The 19631-nt window shown below is 35.5% G+C and overlaps 1 protein-coding gene across 2 annotated transcripts in view; it reads left to right on the top strand.

Annotated features, from left to right (window-relative positions):
- GTF3C3 (general transcription factor IIIC subunit 3) overlaps positions 1 to 15436 on the top strand; it is a 35830-nt gene extending 20394 nt beyond the window's left edge. For both annotated transcript variants that reach the window (XM_003825300.6, XM_034954720.3), the window contains exons 10-18: positions 630 to 801; positions 3072 to 3274; positions 3583 to 3684; positions 4443 to 4578; positions 6536 to 6773; positions 7751 to 7941; positions 9655 to 9779; positions 12976 to 13128; positions 15010 to 15436. In XM_003825300.6, the coding sequence (XP_003825348.2) occupies positions 630 to 801; positions 3072 to 3274; positions 3583 to 3684; positions 4443 to 4578; positions 6536 to 6773; positions 7751 to 7941; positions 9655 to 9779; positions 12976 to 13128; positions 15010 to 15132 (1443 nt within the window). In that variant the 3' untranslated portion in view covers positions 15133 to 15436. The remainder of the gene's footprint in view (positions 1 to 629; positions 802 to 3071; positions 3275 to 3582; positions 3685 to 4442; positions 4579 to 6535; positions 6774 to 7750; positions 7942 to 9654; positions 9780 to 12975; positions 13129 to 15009) is intronic.
- Positions 15437 to 19631: the final 4195 nt, after the last annotated feature.

Here is a 19631-nt window from a genome sequence, read left to right as displayed (position 1 = left end):
CCATGGGGATATCTAAGGAAACAACTTTCCAAAAACATTAGCAAACACAGAAGCCCTGAGGCACAAGATGTTGTGCTGGTTAGACGAAGAGCAAAACAGATGAGCTGTGTCTTAGTTCCTGCAATGCCTGTCTTTAAACAGATCCACAAAATGTGTTCACTGGGTATGAGTTATTTAAAATAAAGATGGCAGAAGTGAACAGAAAAATGACCATATAAAGCTGTTTTTATTAAGCCTTGCTCCTTTTCAGCTTGCCTCTTATAACTGATATGTAGGTTAAAAAGAGAGCTATAGACTTTGGGAGGCCGAGGAGGGTAGATCACTTGAGGCCAGGAGTTTGAGACTAGCCTGGCCAACATGGTGAAACCTTGTCTCTACTAAACATACAAAAATTAGCTGGGCCTGGTGGTATGCACCTGTAATCCCAGCTACTCAGGAAGCTAAGGCACGAGAATCACTTGAACTCAGCAAGCGGAGGTTGCAGTGAGCCAAGATTGTGCCACTGCACTCCAGTGTGGGTGACAGGGAGAGACTTCATCTCAAAAAAAAAAAAAAAAAAAAAAAAAGCTATAGATAGATGTGCACGTTTGTAATGAATGTTTAACTTGGGGCTTTTATTTGTGGTCTAGCCTCTCTTGACAACACTAGTAGAACAGAATCCTGAAGATATGGGAGACCTATACCTAGATGTTGCTGAAGCTTTTCTGGATGTTGGTGAATATAATTCTGCACTTCCCCTCCTCAGTGCTCTTGTTTGCTCTGAAAGATACAACCTTGCAGTAGTTTGGCTTCGTCATGCAGGTAACACTTTTTTGTGGGAGGAAGAAGTTTTAATCATATAAGCAGCCAAGAACTTACTTTCCCAAGATGGTAATAATTATTATAGTGCAAGTGTTTCTGGTTTCAGGGGAGTTTTTTGAAAGTCAGTATTTTAAATTGTCTTGCTAGGCTACTAAGTGATTTCCCCATCACTAATGCTTTGGAGGAATGATTTACTTAATGATGCCAGAGTGAAGTTGAAGGACTCACATATCCCTTAGATGCCTGTCTTGAACCTCTCTTAACCATAGGGTCTGGTTTCTAGTAAAGGATTGTCAGACTTGGGGCAAAATCTAATTTTGAAGAGTTTTTATAGATTTATATTTAATATGTTTTATTGGGAAAAATTAATATATTTTTCAATGCTCTTTGAGCCACACATACTCAAAATTGGGTTTTATCAGCCATTTATTACACTGTGCCTAAGTCCATAGTAATCTGCAGTGAGTCATTTAGACTGGAAAAAATAGCTTAAGAAACATGACTAAATCTTTTGAAGAAATACATGAAAGCAAAAAATATTCTAATAGGATTTCTTATAGAGTCAACATAAAAGATGCATTAAAAATCGAATAGTCTTGGTTTCAAATACTGTGTGATGGCAGAAAACTCTAGTGGCTCTTACATGAAAGCAAAAAGTATTCTAATAGGGTTTCTTATTGAGTCAACATAAAAGACGCATTAAAGATCGAATAGTCTTGGTTTCAAATACTATGTGATGGCAGAAAACTAATGGCTCTTAAGTATTATATGATGACAGAACTGTATAATTAGAGAAGCATTGATTGGCATTTTGGGGCAGTAGTGCACTCACATCACAGATATGAGCTAGGAAAGAGAGCACTTAATGATTAAGATAACACTTTTCTGTTTAGATGAATAAATATGAATACAAATGTAATACCATTGTAAAAAGCTGCATTATTTGTGAGATTTGAATTTTAAAGACATGAGCAGGATATCTTAGTTTGTATTGCCTTTCTACTTAGGGCTGTGATATTGAAACTGCTCCTGTGTTACTAATAGTGTATACTTTAAAAATCCTATTTAATCATGATTCTGATCAATGCTGTTTCCATTTTGAGCCCATGTGGCTTGAGATGAATGAAAGATAAAATCTCAGAGTCATCTAAAAATGATAAAGAAATTTGGGATCAGTATATAAGAAAGATAATTAGAGGAATTCAGTTATTTCAGTAACAAAATAACAAAATGTTTTTAAAGTGAAAAATGAGAAAATGTAAGAAATGTCACTGTGATGATCCATCCATATTAGTGTTCTTCCTTTATTATCAAAATTTAACCTAAAGTGATGGTCAGGAGAGATTTGAAAAAGCAACTGGAGGTAAAAAATACTTAGGAGATACAGTGCAGCGAAAAGGATGGAAAGAAGAAATGCTCACAGAGACTTGTTTTCACGTTCAAATGATCGCATGTATTGATTGACTGATTGACTGATTGGGTGTAAAGTTTGAGAAATAGGGCCCAGTAACCTCACTCTGAGAACTTATACTCAGGAACTAATTGAGTGGGATGAGAGGAGGTAGTTTCTATTGGGGATCACAAAACTTGGGAGCCTGGCAGGTAACAAAAATGAGTGAAGTGAGAGAGAGAGAATACTAGGGAGAGGTGGAAACTGAGGAGCCCTTTCTAAAGGGCACTTTCTCTGCATGGACTGATGTGTCATGTGGGAATGGGGCACCCACTGTGGCCAAATACAGAACTTTCAAAAGAATCCAATACCCCGGATTTTATTAAAATCCTAATTTTAAGAAATGTAGGATGTTAATAGTTTTTAAAAGCACTGTGGGCTAATAAAACATACCTGTGGGTTACACTGGTCTGCCGATTGTGTGCTCTGGTTTATATATGTGAAGATGTTTACTGCAGTATTATTTATTAGAGTAAAAATTTGAAAGCAACCTAAATGGCAAATGATATAATTACATAATCAGTTTGATTATGTAACCATTCAAAATGCCAATGAAGACAGTGTTTAAAATGTAATGCTCAATGAATAAAGCAGAACCCTAAATTATATGTATACACTGATTACTCCTTAGCAATTTAAATTTATTAGAGAGATCGATTGATTAATAGAGATTAGGGATAGTTTTAAAGTACTAGAAATACGCATTCATTTCTTGTTATAATTTTTTATATTGCTATATTTCTTTTAAAATGGAAGAGTAATTTTGGCCAGTTTACAAATCTGTAGTTCATACTTTTGCTTTATTTTAACATCATCTTAGAATGTTTAAAGGCCTTAGGCTATATGGAGCGAGCTGCTGAAAGCTATGGCAAGGTGGTTGATCTGGCCCCACTCCATTTGGATGCAAGGATTTCACTTTCTACCCTTCAGCAGCAGCTGGGCCAGCCTGAGAAAGCTCTGGAAGCTCTGGAACCAATGTATGATCCAGATACTTTAGCACAGGATGCAAATGCTGCACAGCAGGTGGGCCATAGAGGGAAGTTTTTCTTGGTATATTATATTTTAGAACTTTCTCCTCCTCTAAGGATGTCTCTATAGCTTATATCCAAAATTTTATTTTAGTGTATTCAAGTTTTTGAAAAATGATTTTAAGTATTGGATTTCAGCCACTGGTTGGGTTACAAATTATAGTTTTTAAAATATTGGCTCTTAATTATTGTGAAAGACCATAAAGCAATATGGTTTGTTTCTTTAAAATGTTTCTATGCAAATAAAACAATTTGTAGAAAAGGAATCTTGTTAGGCTCATCATCATGTGCTTATTTGTTTAGGAACTGAAGTTATTGCTTCATCGTTCTACTCTGTTGTTTTCACAAGGCAAAATGTATGGTTATGTGGATACCTTACTTACTATGTTAGCCATGCTTTTAAAGGTGGGTAATGATCTTTCTTTATGTTAGCCTTGTTGACTTTTTAAATGTTTAGTATTTCATTTAAACATAGATTATACTACTTTATAATTGTTTTTCTTCATTAAACTCAAACTTTTAAAAATGAAAGATAAAAACAAAAAAGCTAGAGGTTATTGGTATATGACTGAAAGTTCTTGACAGTAGCTTAAGTGAAAATCTTCCCTAGTACATATTTAGAAAAGTGAGCACCATGGTCTATCAGATATTGGCCCTGTGGACAGTACTATGTGCCAAAATTACTCACTTTGCAAAAGTATTTTCCAGATCTAATATTCTTTCTGAGTCCAGCTTATTTGCAGGGAGGTAGCTCTGTGGGTGTATCTCTGGGGATGTGTGTATATGCATGTTATAATGTTAACGTGAATTGCCTTTTTTCTTTCTGAGGTGAGGAATGTGACCCAAAATTCCTTTGGTAAGAGAAAAATAAGTCAGTTCATTCTAATTTTAGTTTTTTAATATAGTAATTTGGTTTCCTTTTTTCTTACTAAGGGAGCTTTCAGTCTTGTGGCATCTGTGACCCATAGGTTTTCTTTAAAAAATTATTGTTTAGAGCTGGGTATGGTGGCATGTGCCTGTGGTCCCAGCTACTTGCGAGGCTAAGGTGAGAGGATCACTTGAGCTTAGGAGTTCAAATCCAGCCTGAGCCAACATAACAAGACTTTGTCTCTAAACAAAACAGTTATTGTTTAAAGAATCTGAAATTTTCATCTTTAATTCAGGTAGCAATGAATCGAGCCCAAGTTTGTTTGATATCCAGTTCCAAGTCTGGAGAGAGGCATCTTTATCTTATTAAAGTATCGAGAGACAAAATATCAGACAGCAATGACCAAGAGTCAGCAAATTGTGATGCAAAAGGTAATAACTTCATTTGCATTATGTTATATAAAATTTGGCTGAATTGAAAAAGACTCATGAAGTAACACTGGACTGCAATCTAATTGAAAATATACTTTTCAAATAAAATGAAATTTTCCAATCTAAATCTCTCAAGTGTAATAAACTCATTCGATGTTAAAAAGGAAAGGCTAAATGTAAATACTTTAAATTAAAAAAATTAAAAGGAAAGCATCTGCTTGGATCTGTGAAAGAAGTAAAACAACACTTTGACTTTTTAAAAAGAATATATTTTAAGAAATTTGTGAAGATTAGATGACAGTATAGATGATTTGTCCAGAGACTTCACTTATATATATTCCATTCTCTATGAAATAATTTTTAACAAATGTAGCAATAGTCATAGAAACTCTTTGAAAATAAGTTGCTGTGACCTAGTCTTAAGTAATATAACTTTAAAAGACTACAGCTTCTACCTCTGCAGCTTGTGTTTTTAACCGTGTTTCCTTATGTTGTATTTTTCTCCCTGTGTGATCTGCCTGTTTTCTTTCAGTAATTCCTCACTGGAGGTCCATGGTTAGTTTTTCTTAGGCTCATAAGGTTTTGTTGTTTTGTTTTGTAAATTTTATCATGGTGAGGATCACATTACGCTGGTGTACCAGGATAGGGTGAACTAAGCCTTTTTATGTTACATGCAACTTTGTACTGTGATCTTTTCACTTTACATTTTCTCATAGACATTTTATCATCTTGCTCTGTTCTCTTCATAGTTATATTTAAGGAATGTGTAATATTCCATTGGATAGTGGTTCCATAATTTAATCATTTTCTTTTTGGCATATGATCACTTTTGACAGTTTTATAAGCAGTAATATAGTAAGCATTTTCATACATACAGATTTGTCCATATTTTGTTTAGGATAGATTCTCAGAAGGAAAATTATTGGATCAAAGACAGTAAAATTTTTTATGGCTTTTGATATTCTTTAAGGGCTATCAAAGGGAGGCTTTTTACAGAGAATTAAGGAAGAGAAGGAGGTTGTTAAAGAGACTTGAGATCAGAAAAAGATCAAGAACAACTTGAATCTCAAAGTATGAATTTGAAGTCTTTTGCTGAGCAAACATTTGAATGCCTGTGTGTACGTAATCCTCTATCACTGGGGTCCCCAACCCCGGTACCAGCCCGTGGCCTGCTAGGGACTGGGCCACACAGCAGGAGGTGAGCAGTGGGTGGGCAGGCGAACATTCCCACCTGAGCTTCCCCTCCTGTCAGATCAGCGGCAGCGTTAGATTCTCATAGGAGCGCAAACCCTATTGTAAACTGCCCATGCGAGGGATCTAGGTTGCACGCTCCTTATAAGAATTGAATGCCTGATGATCTGTCACTGTCTCCCATCGCCCCCAGATGGTACTGTCTAGTTGCAGGAAAACAAGCTCAGGGCTCCCACTGATTCTACATTATGGTGAGTTGTACAATTATCTCATTATATATTACAACAATAATAATGGAAATAAAGTGCACAATAAATGTAATGTGCTTGAATTAGCCTGAAACCATCCTTCTCAGCCCTGGTCCATGGGAAAATTGCCTTGCATGAAACTGGTCCTTGGTGCCAAAAAGGTTGGGGACCGCTTCCCTATGGGATTACAGTCATAGAAAGTATACTTGTTCTACCCTGGAGGAGATATATCCTAGCTAGCAAGGAGAAATGCAGATGGAACTAGCTGGAACTTGTAGAGACCAAGTCCAAATCAGGTGCCTGGGAATGCAGGTTGTTAAACTGGCAGAGAAGAAGCGGATAGTATTGAAGGAGTGTAAGCAAGCAACTACCCCTTCTCATCTTTGTTCGGAGAGCATTGGCAACAATTTAGGCTCATGGTTATTAAACTTGTCTTGAAATTGATGATGTGAATTTTTCTAATACTGCTTTTTCTGGAAATACAGTGTCCTAACTGGTTTTCATTGGTCTCATTTTAGCAATATTTGCTGTGCTCACAAGCGTCTTGACAAAGGATGACTGGTGGAATCTTCTGTTGAAGGCCATATACTCCTTATGTGACCTATCCCGATTTCAAGAGGCTGAGTTGCTTGTAGATTCCTCATTGGAATATTACTCATTTTATGATGACAGGCAAAAACGCAAAGAACTAGAATACTTTGGTCTGTCTGCTGCAATTCTGGACAAAAATTTCAGAAAGGCATACAACTATATCAGGTGATTTCCCAGTTATTTATTTTAATTAGATTCTTTAATAGAGTAAGTACATGTACTTTGATTGAGAAGCTACTTTACTTTTGGCTCTCCTATTAAACAATAAACTGGTTAATTGGTGATTCTCAGAGGCAGTATATAAGAAGATGCACTCTAGGACCAGACTTTCTGGGTTCAAATCCCAGCCCTGACGCCTACTGGCTGCGTGACCTTAGGCTAGTTAGGTAATCTCTAGTGCCACAGTCTTCCCACTTATAAAAGGATATCATAATACTGCCATCTCATAGGGTTATGATGAAGGTTAAAGGAGTTGTTATGCCTTTTTAATAATGCCTGGCAATTATTATTATAATAATTATTATTATTTGAGATGGAGTTTTGCTCCTGTTGCCCAGGCTGGAGTGCAATGACACAGTCTCGGCTCACCGCAACCTCCGCCTCCCAGGTTCAAGGGATTCTCCTGCCTCAGCCTCCCAAGTAGCTGGGATTACAGGCGTGTGCCACCAGGCCCAGCTCATTTTGTATTTTTAGTAGAGATGGGGTTTCTCCATGTTGGTCAGGCTGATCTCCAACTCCCGACCTCAGGTGCTTCAGCCTCCCAAATTGCTGGGATTACAGGCGTGAGTCACGCTGCCCAGCCAATGCCTGGCAAATATTATTATGAATTGTTATTCGGTACTGCAGCTATAGTGGGCAAGGAGAGAAAAAGTGAAACCTAAACCACTTGCTCCTGTTTTAGTTTAAAAGTTTTGTTGAAAGTAGAAATAAGATGTAGAAACACTAATTTAAGCAACATTTTCTGGGAAAAATCTTTTATTGCGTAGGAGAGTTTTGCTTTAAATAGATTGAAACTATCTGCTTTTCCTTGTTGGAGGATGGTACATTTCAGTGCTGGTAGGACAGCACTGAAGGGTTTCATTTTTAGAAATCAGGAAGATTTTTACATTATTTTCTCCCTCACCCTCTTCCTGCAATTTTAGGATAATGGTAATGGAAAATGTCAATAAACCCCAGCTCTGGAACATTTTCAATCAAGTTACCATGCACTCCCAAGATGTACGACATCATCGCTTCTGTCTCCGTTTGATGCTGAAAAACCCAGAAAATCATGCCCTATGTGTCTTAAATGGACACAATGCATTTGTATCTGGTAGTTTTAAGCATGCGCTTGGTAAGTGTCCTGGCATGTGACTTTGTCAAGCATAAATAGTGTGGTGAAGAGCCTAGCCTCTGGATTGGAACTGTCTGGGTTAATTATCAGCCCCACTGTGACAAATTATTCTACCTCCTCCTGCCTCAGTTTCTTGATCTCTAAAATGGAGATAATAATTGGACCTACTTTGTAGATAATTGTGAAAATTAAATGAATCAATATAAAGAACTTAAAACAGTGCCTGGCACATATAGTAAGTGGATATAATAGCAAAAATGATAATTACTAATATTAATATTTGTTATTCTTATTAAGCTTTGGTTGTAAAAGGCTGACACAGGTCTTATAAAATTCATTTTAACGGTCAACAGTTCTCCCTGCTTAGGCCTATTTATTTTTAAAATGATTTTCATTAATTATGGATGCTTTTGCCACCTGATTTTAATTTGCCATAATGCAAAACATTCAAGATTTGCTGAAAGTTCATTCCTTCAGGAGCTAAATCTATATTAAGATTTATTTATGTGGTGGTTACTAATTCTAATTAAACTCAAGGAAACTTCATTAATCATTTATAATAAGGAATGTCTGTAATAAGGAATCAGAAGTAAACAAGTATTACTTGCAGAGTCTCCTTTTAAAAAAAAATTAAAGAAGAAGCAAACAAGTAGAAAAATACCTAACTAACTAAATGTTTAAACTTAAAATTAGGCATGCATGTCTTACTACCTAAAAGGTGGTGTTGCCAGATTTACTTCTTATGAGTAAACTATGGTTTTTGGCTATTTGATATGTTCATGATTCCTTGTGTATGGCCCCTATTTTTATCATTGTTCATCCAGTAACCTCAAACATCAGATGTTGAAACATTCCTCTTTTGTGTGTGCTTTGTGGAATTGTTTTATATTAAGAAAATAAAAATATTTTATTTTCCCTATATTAGAAACTTTTACAAAAGGTTAAAATGATAGACAAATGGCAGTCTACCATCTTTGCTGCTTAAGAGATTCTGTGGTGCCATTCCTTCCAAAATAGAAGCCAGAAGGAAGAGAAATTTTCATCTATATGTGATACATTATATGTTATTCCTTTATGAGAAAAACTTGCTTAAATACCCCTACTGCATATGATTAGGCTTTTGACAAGAGATGATTGTATATATGGAATACATGTAATTAATTCATAAAACTCCAAATTCTTATTCTGTTATTGGATACATTTAGCTTTCTCAGAAAAAACAAATAATTGCTACATTTGGGAAAACAACACCTGTAGTCTAAAAAACAAAACAGAACTTTCCTCTTCTCACCTCCATGATCCACCACATTTGAATTTATAAAACAGATCAGTTGATTCTATAAAAATGTTCACCAAAACACACCTCCTCCATTCTTTTCAAAATAGATTTAAGGTCATAAAATAGATTTAATGATTGCAGCTGATAAATGGTTTATTTTGGAAGTATTACTTTACATGGAAATGTCTAGCTGTGCCTAGAAAAAGTTAATTTAGTTCCTCATATGAATCTTCATGGTCAGCATACATTCATGGGGAACTTGTTTTATTTTATACATTGTTTTAAAATTCAAATTAATAGGTCTCTGGTTGCTATTTAAGATAGAATGTCCACCTTATGTATGTTAAAATCAGTAATGTTTGGCCTTAAAAGTGTTGAAGAAATAAAGAACTCTGTTCTTGTCACACCGTCTGACACCACTGCTTATTTTCCAGGACAGTATGTGCAAGCCTTTCGCACTCACCCTGACGAACCTCTCTATAGCCTCTGTATAGGCCTAACCTTTATTCATATGGCATCTCAGAAGTATGTGTTACGGAGACACGCTCTTATTGTACAGGTAATTCACTCAAATTTCTCGTTACTTGATTTTATGTTTCTTAAAAATGAATATACTTAATACTCTTTTTAAAATCCTGCTTCAAAAGTAATACACAATGCTCTCAGTACACGACGGGGGTCCCCAACACTTACCCCAGTGTCCAGCACTCAGCATATAATTATACTCATGATTAAGACTTATTACAGCGATATAGTAAAGGTACACAGCCAGATCTTTAGGGACAAAGACACAGGCAGAATCTGGAGGAATGCACTGGCAGGCTTCCTTATAGTCTGGTCCTCAAGGTCTCTAGCCATCTGAGGTACTGAAGATTCACTTAAAGTAGTTGAAAAAAAAAAATTATACAATAATATGATTGTGCCTGTTTCCTTACACCATCACCAACAAATTGTTCTTTTAAAATTTTCTTTGTGGTTCTTATAATAATTTGAAATTATGTTTCTTGTTGTCTACCTTAATAGTTTGTCTCTTCTAATAAAAGTATAAAGTCCAGCAGATCAGAAATCTTGTCTGTCTTGTTCACTACTTTGCCTTCAGCATTTTCATTTCTGTGACTTCATTTTTGTATGTTTGATGTTTCCAAAATATGATATGGTATAGACATGTCTTTTATTAAGTAGTAGGTGAGAAAAGAAAGAAAATGTTGACTTGAATGGAGTTGCAGGGTCTAGTAAGGGGCTTTTTGTTTCTTTTAAAGTAAATTGGTTAAAATAAAGCCTGCATTAAAATGGTGATAACAGTTGAAACTAGGTATGGGTTCATTAAGGTGGTCTCTTTACTGTTGTATATTTGAAAATTTCTATAATAAGTTTTTTAAAAATCCTGAAAAACAAAAACTTCTAAATTTTTCCTTTTTTATACTTATCTACCTTTTCCTCAAAGCTTCTTTTTCTTCCTTAATGGATACTATTTGCTGTACTAAGTAATGTAGGATTGTGTATAAATTAAACGTAGTGCTCATTGAGTGCCTGGAATTGGGGACGTAGCAGTGAGTAAGTACACAGATGGAATTTCTTGCCCTCATAAAATTCTGGTAAAAATTGATAGGAAAATTTTATGGATTAACTCATCAAATATGTAAAATATGTAGTTTTTGGGCTTGGTAGGACAAAAATTCATGTACTTCAAAGTAATATGGAAGCTAAATTTCCAATTACTTTTATAGTTAAATAGGAGGTTTCAAATGGTTGGAGGTAGAGATGAAACAAGAGGTAATGAGTATATGGAAGTTCATTGGACTAATCTCTTTTGTGTATGTTAAACATTTTCCATAAAAAAAGTTTCTGAGAAGCAGGTTTTATTATAAATAGCATCATTTCTGAAACTGTTTTAATTTCTCTTCTTTCTTCTTGCTACAAGACTGTAGTTAGTTTTCTATTATACTACCTAAAAAAAATTTTTTTATGGTTTATTATCTTTCTTACCTTTATATTGTATTAAAAGTAAAATCGTCAATGTTTCATTACTTCTACTTTTATTTAATATTGTATAGACAGTGAGTACATTGGGCCCTTTAGTGATTAATTTGATTTAAATGTTTGAAATGTAACATAATGTCAAAAGAACTCTTTTCTTTTCAATTTAAACTGTGTGTTTTTGGCCGGGCACAGTGGCTTACACCTGTAATCCCTGCACTTTGGGTGGCCGAGGCGGGTGGATCACTTGAGGTCAGGAGTTCGAGACCAGCCTGGCCAATATGGTGAAACTTGGTCTTACTAAAAATACAAAAATGAGCCAGGTGTGGTGGCGTGTGCCTGTAATCCCAGCTACTCGGGAGGCTGAGGCAGGAGAGTCGCTTGAACCCAGGAGGTGGAGGTTGCAATGAGCTGAGATCACACCACTGCACTCCTGTGTGATAGAGCAAGACTCCATCTGGGAGAACAGAACAGAATAGAACAATAGAATTTGTTTTGCAGTTTTTAAATTTGATAATTCACAGTACCTATAAAGTGGCTACCCACATTGGCTAGTTTTTAAATCACTAAATATTACTTGAATAGTCTTTCAGATTATCCTCTTAAATTTGTTAAACATTTCTTAAAGGGCAGCAAGTTATTCCATTATTGTATTAGAGGACCTACAGGTTCATTTGCATTATAACAATTCATCTGAGATTACTATTCCTTTTTCCTCATATTTTTATCTTTAAATTTGTCATTTTTAACTATGAATACTTGATATTTCTTTGCAGTCGAATAGTCTGCTGGTACTTAGAGCTGTGTCTTTCAGTGGAATAGAGGTCATAGTCACACAAATAGGTTATTTTATTATGCAGAAAGTATGATTTGTATACTGAACACGAGTATTACTACCCCTAAAATGCATTCATTTAAAATAATTCATTTTTATTATTTACCTATTTATAAAGGAAAATTTGTGACCACTTATTATATAGCAGATCATCTAGAGAATAATTACATTTTATATTCTATATTCATAAATTAGTTGATTTATTCTTAATTATCTGGTAATATATTTGATTACTTAATTAGGACTCAGACCTTTGCAATTTGTAATTTCAGTGAATGATAAAAGCTGAAGCTCTATTAAAAGGGAAAGTGAATATGGGAAGAGGTAAAGAAACAAGTTGCTTTTTGGACTGTGTGACCCACAGGGAGCCAGCGTCATTGTAGCTGTGCTCTGAAATAGTTTCTCCATAGTCTTTGAGTCAGAAGCTTTCAGGAGAAAAAAATCCAGTTTTTTGGGTTAAGAGGTTATCAAGGTCCTGAGAAGTAACTTATAAAAGGTAAAATTTACCCTAAAAGGTTAAGTATACTCAAGTGAATTTGCTCCTGAGAGGAAACCTTTGTACATTATCATTATTTTATATCTTGCTCAATCTTTTAGGCGTCAATCTCACATCAAAAAGTTTATTGGCCTATAACGGCACAAGCCAACTTCAAATTATTTTTTTAAAGTTTTGTGTATTTGTAGATTATGAATCTCTGGTAACTAGTTGTAACATTTGGCTCTGTTTTCTGTGAATATTTATCCCTAGCTAAAAAAAATTCTTACATCTTCAGAAGAGCTATAATGTTGACACCTAACTACACTGTAATACTACACAGTAATAGGACACTAAGCAGATAGGTTTTTAAAAAATATTTGTATTTTCAGCACCTGGTAATACAGTGGTCTAGTACATAGTTGTCAAATCAGTGAAATATTGAATTATCTTTTTCTTTTTGGTTAGGGCTTTTCCTTTCTTAATCGATACCTCAGTTTACGTGGGCCCTGCCAGGAATCATTCTACAATTTGGGCCGTGGCCTTCATCAGTTGGGGCTGATTCATCTTGCAATCCACTATTATCAGAAGGCCCTGGAGCTCCCTCCACTTGTGGTAGAGGTATTGTGCATTTTTAAAACTGAGACACTTCATTTCATCTGTCTGTAGATAAGGGCAGTTAGCTAAGTCCAGCCAGTAAATTATAGCTCGTATATTAAAATGTATTTTCTCTTATTCAGTACGTTTACGTAATTATGTTCAGGAACAGGTACCACTTCGACATCTGAGCCTTATGACTTGACCAGCAACCATATGAACATATACAGCTTGTGGCTGTGAGCATTTTAGTTCCCAAGGTAGTTCCTGTGCTTTACAGACAGGAACTGGTAGACATAACCTCTGAATAGTGAAGAATATTGTGACTGTTTCCAAGTGTAATTCACATGTTTCTTTATAAAGATGAAAGACCAGTATTAATGTAGCTTTTTTTAAGATAGGGTAAAGTGTTGCCAATACTATGATGATCTGTGTTTAAAGTCTGATTTTTATTTTAAATCCTGAAATATGTTAATTTTTAAATGTATTTTAACATAGCACTGTATTAGAAAAAAACTTTTAAAACTCATAATCCCTCCTGTATTCCCTCACAGTTTTTTTTTTGTTTTTTTTTTTTTGGAGACAGAGTCTTGCTCTGTGGCCCAGGCTGGAGTGCAGTGGCACGATCTTGGCTCACTGCAAGCTCCGCCTCCTGGGTTCAAGCGATTCTCCTGCCTCAGCCTCCCGAGTAGCTGGGACTACAGGCGCCTGCCACCACGCCCAGCTAATTTTTTGTATTTTTAGTAGAGACGGGGTTTCACCATGTTAACCAGGATGGTCTCGATCTCCTGACCTTGTGATCCACCCGCCTCAGCCTCCCAAAGTGCTGGGATTACAGGCGTGAGCCACTGCACCTGGCACAATTGTTTTTCTATTACTGTTCAGTTTAAACAAATGAATATATGAATATATATTTTATAGTGATGCTGTTTTTATATATAAATTTACTATTTGAATATTTTATACATATTTATGTATTTCATATATATTTTATATTTATATATGCATATGTATAAATAAAAATAGGTGTATATGCATATTCATATACATATTTATATTTTTTTTATATGTATAAAAACACTATTGTTTACTCACATCATTTATTCATCTTTGCATTTAATACTATAGTCCTGTCAATATTACTGGAGGCAGTTTTCAAATACACCTAAGAGGTTTATTAAAGGTTGTTTATACAGTGTTATTTCATAAATATTGTTACATCTTGTTAATTGAGCTTTATAGGTATCATTTTTAATTGTTGCAGATTTTTTTTTCAGTTGACCCAAAGTTTTTATACTGGGGAAGATTAGAAACATAGGTCTAATCTATTCCATTGAATTCATTGCATTGTTATGTATGTGGGAAAAACTATAATACCCCTGAGGTAATATTAGAGTCAATTTGTTGTATCCCTCCTAAACCTACACTTTATATGCCTTTCCGTGATAGCATTAGGAATTGTTTTCCCATTGGGTCATTGGTGTTCATTTAATACTATGTTATTTTTACACAGAGAAGTTTTTTATGAAGTCATACCAATCTTTCCCTTTATAGTTGCTACTTTTGCTATCATAAAAAGGACCTTTCCTGTCCAAGATTATATTATCCCATTGTATTTTTTCTTTTATGGTTTCTTTTTTAACTCTAAAATCCAAAATTCATCTGGCATTTATTCTGCTGTAGCTTGTGGGTGAGACTTTAAATTACTGTTAAAATATTTGATGATGCTGTTAACTGAATCAGCATTGATCCAAGGTATATGCATAGTTTTATAATTTTTTTTAGTACATGAGCTTTAATACCTTTTGAAAACTTACTTATACTTATAAAACTATTAATTTGCCATAAAAGTGTCCCGGTTGACAGTTGGAAATATTAAACATAAAGGTATCTTTTTCTCCCTAGGGTATAGAAGTTGACCAGTTAGACTTACGAAGAGATATTGCCTTCAACTTGTCTCTCATTTATCAGAGCAGTGGGAATACCGGAATGGCTCAAACGCTTTTGTATACCTATTGTTCTATATAAAGCACCGCAACTGAGAACGGAGCAATGGCAGCTGCTGTGTGAGGACCAGTATCTTCTGTCTCAGGGCTTATTATTTGTAACTAACTCCAAAATAGAAATGACAATTTCAGAATTACCTAAAACAGTGTATTTATTTTTAATATGTGATAATGATCTTGTGGTATATATGCAAAATTATTCCTACAAAAATTTGTATATTCTGTCATTTTCCTTTCACATTCTATAGTGAATTGTTCCCAATGTTGAAATGGACGTGTAAGCCTTTGAGCTAGCTTGGAGTCGAATACACTATTTTTCACTCACACCATTTATTCATCTTTGTATTTAATACTATAGCTCTGTCAATATCACATGAGGCAGTTTTTCAAATACGTATAAACAGAGGTTGCTTATTATTAAGGGAAAGACAAAGTGGGACTCTTTATGATGTCATGACCATGATAACTAAGCACCTAAGAAAATTATTTAAAATAGTTATGTGGTAGGTAGAAAGACAAATAATTTAGTTTTTTACTTTTCACCTGCATGTATCTTAGCTACCTAAACTGAAACATGGGAGGCTGGGCTTAATTCAAAATATATTGCTCCAAGGCAAATAAAAAAATGCTTTATCTATATTATTTGTGGCTTTCTGATGAAAAAATAGAGAAGAGCTTGTTCAATAACAGGACATGGTTTCCATTTCAAGATCACAAGTAATATAAGACTGGGCAAGTAGTATGTATGGAATAAAGGACATACTGCTGATAAAGTAAAAAACTTTTTTTTTTGTTTACTCATCTCCACTATTATATGTTCTTGAATTTAAGTTAACAGTACTTTTTAGATAGATATACTGTTAGCTTAATAACAACTTTTTAGGGAAAAATAAATGCTGTAATTAATGTGCACATGGGTTAGTAACACCCAGCCCAATTGTGGGAAGGAAACAAGTAGAGGCTTAGGATCAAAGAAATAAAATTGGGACTTATTAGAAATTCTTACCACTGTTTCTACTGTACACAAAACTTTCTAGTTGAGCAGAATTTGTATGCAATAAGTAAATATATTGTATACTCCATGTGTATAATTTAAATGCATTTTATTTTTATAATTGAGGTTAATTGTTTCACATGCTTAATTTTTACTTTATACCATTTATAGGTAATGGTAGAGGTAACTGAGATACAGTAATAAGTTAGACTTGTGTGTTGGAATTCTGTGGAACTGAGCATTCTGTGCTCCGAGTTTCTCTCTTAAATTAGCTCACTGGACTGTGGCTCCAGTGTCTACTAAATAGCCGTGGAGGAAATAAGTCTCCCTAAGGGAAAAAAAAAACAGCTGATATTGCATAGTTTTGTTTAGCTCTTAAAATAATAGCTTCCATTTGCTGAGTTTTTACTCTGCTACTATATGCTAAGTATGGTGCTAAACACTTTGGATATGTTATCTCTGATTCTCTCAGGGAACTGCAAGGTAGTTATTATTGATATTGTCATCACCACTTTGTATCTAGAGATTAAATAGCATGTTCAAGATCACTAGCAAGCTGCTCCTTGCTCAGAGATTTTCCTTCAGAAGAACACAGTTGCTGTAGTTCAGAGTAACAACAAACATTAAGCATAAGGTTTTTTTTTTTTTTTTTTCTTTTGAGATGGAGTCTCACTCTGTCTCCAGGCTGGAGTCCAGTGGCACGATCTCTGCTCACTGCTACCTCCACCTCCCAGGTTCAAGCGATTCTCCTGCCTCAGCCTCCCGAGTAGCTGGGACTACAGGTGCCCGCCACCACCTCCAGCTAATTTTTGTATTTTTAGTAGAGACAGGGTTTCACCATGTTGGCCAAGATGGTCTCGATCTCTTGACCTCGTAATTCGCCCGCCTCGGCCTCCCAAAGTGCTGGGATTACAGGTGTGAGCCACTGCACCTAGCCAAGCATAAGTTTATTTTAGAAAGAAAAAAGACATTGGCAGTGTTTCTGTATTCCAGGCCTTCAGCCCATCAAAGCCCCTGTATAAAAACATGTTTTGGGGTCTCTTTTTAAAAGCTCATATTCTCTTACCTCCCATCCTCACCTTAGCAGTGGGGTCCTGGTACCTGTTTTATGCACTGAGATTCTGCTGCTCCTGCATGATCACAGTTGATCGAGGAGGGAGTCTGCTCCTGAACCAACCTGGGCCAATCAGGAGTTTCCTCCCGCCTTCCCTGGGAATTTCAGACTTGAAATAGTTCATGTAGGGCCAGAACTTCAGAACAATGAGGCCAACTAGCAGTTAACCCGTTCTGTTGAAAAAAAAAAAAAAAAAAAAAAAAAAGTGAGGTGTCTGCATTAAGAGAAGTAAAGATGAGCGAAGGAGAGAGTTCTCTCTGAAGTCCCAGAGATTTCCAGTTTTCAGTTCTATCCTAAGGCCAGCTGCCTTCTTACCCTTGGATTCGTTCTAGGAGATAGCCTTGATTCTGTTATAGTTTCCACTTTAATATTTACACCAGCTTGGGTTTTTCTGTTAAATGCACATACAAAAAATTTTGAACTGATCGACCACCATTCCATCTTTCTTTTAATTTAGCATTACTGCTTTCTAGCCATTTTCATAGGAAGAAAGTATAAAGCAAACAGAAATGAATATAAAAATTTGTTGCTGAATTACAAGTAGTGTCACGAAGTCTAATCCACAATAAACAGGCTTTTCAAAATCATTCAGAGCAAGAACAGGAGGAATGTTCCTGCTGTGGTGTTGTAAAGCTAATAGTAGTATAATACTATAGTTCATATTGAAAGAATGTATACTCCAACATAATACTGAACAGGGTAGGAAAGGAGTTAATGGCCAAGATATTGGGTGAGGATATGGGTAAGGGGGGACTAGAAATGAACTGCATCTCCAGGCCCATAGTCCCTATACTAATGGCTATGCTATGAAACTGCAAATTATAATTTTGAGGCATTCTCAGAAGAAAATGACCAAATGAACTGAATTTTTTAAGTGGGCAAAAGGTGGATTCTGGAAACCACTTGGGCATGTTAGTGCTGGCATGATTCCAGCCATCTGTGTGTTCTTTGAAGTGATGTTCCTTAGGATACTTACTCTTTTTTTCCAAGCAAAAAGGCCAGCTGCCTTCTCACCCTTGGATTCATTCTAGAATCCAGATAGATTCTTTGATTCTTTGATCAGGATATCCTTGATTCTATAATAACTTCCACTTCAATCTTTTAGGAGATACACTCTTTTTGCTTGGTACTAGACTGGTGGTTCTGAGGACTATCTTACATTTTATGTATCTGGGTTTTAGCAGAGTCTGTGAGGAAGACTGCTGTGATATGCTTATGGATTGAATGGGAAAGTGTGGCTGGTTCTTCAGCTGGTAGAATGACCGAACTCAAAGAATGCATGTTGACAGACTTATGTAGACTGGAGAGAAACTGCAAATGACATGCCACCATGTTCATTAACGACTTAGGTGACAATCTAAGGCGTGGTCAAATTTGCATGGAGGGAAACTAAAAGTTATAATAAATACCAATACTAATGAATTAATGAAAAATCTCAACAATGTTATTAAACTGAACTGGGGTCTGCTTGCCCAGCATGGTAAGGCCAAACATCCATACCAAGGTTTTTAGCAGGAGAAAGGGGGGCATTTATTTGTAGGCACCTTGAAGCAAGGAGAATTGGGCAGTTTATGCTTAGGACCTGACCTCTCCAATGGCTCATAAGGAAGGGTTTTTAAATGCAGGGGTACATTTTAAGCAAGAGTTATAGGCAAAATTATAAATTAATACATGGAGGTTCTATAATACATTGGTTTGGCCTAAAAGGGTGGGATATCTTGAAGTGGTGGCTTATAGGTAACAGATTTAAAGATTTTTTTGATTTGTAATTGGTTAAGGAAGAGAAGCTTTATTTAAAATTTTGGGGTCATCAGAAAAGAATGTTGGCCCTGGCTCTTGGGCATGACTTCTTTTAGACCCTTCAGGAAGAAATTCAGAGCAAGGAGTGGCAGCATTTAATCTTAATTTCCCCCTTATTAGAGGTTTATGTGTCAGTGGATCTACTTGGTGCGGGTCTGGTTTTTTGAAAAACAACTTAGGGACGTATGTTATAAGATGCTCTTTTTAGTTTTTATAGAGACCCAAACCATCCGGTGACTAATTTTTTTGGCTATTGTTTTAAGTTATTATCTTTTTGTTTATTACATTATTTTTTAGGGCTAGCTAGGTATCTGGAATTTTTTTTTAAGGAATTCAAGATTTAAAAAAAATTTTGTTTGGTGCGGGGACAGGCTACAGGCCCCTAAGAGGGGTCCCTGTTCCATCTCAAAAGTAACACAGTTACTTTTACCTCCAAAATCCAAAAACCAACAAAACACAGCAAACAAAAAAGACAGTATAAACTCCAGGCCAAAAAGAATAAGAGATAACAGAGAGACGACAAAATAATTTTTAGAAACTAGGAAGCAAATGGGCAATTGGTAACTAAATAAACTACAGAAAAATGAAAGCTGAGTGCCCACAGGAGGTGGTG

The sequence above is a fragment of the Pan paniscus genome, chromosome 13 (genome assembly GCF_029289425.2).
Source record: "Pan paniscus chromosome 13, NHGRI_mPanPan1-v2.0_pri, whole genome shotgun sequence".
NCBI lineage: Eukaryota > Metazoa > Chordata > Mammalia > Primates > Hominidae > Pan > Pan paniscus.
Note: the sequence above shows the minus strand (reverse complement) of the source record. Positions and strands in the feature narration are given on the sequence as shown.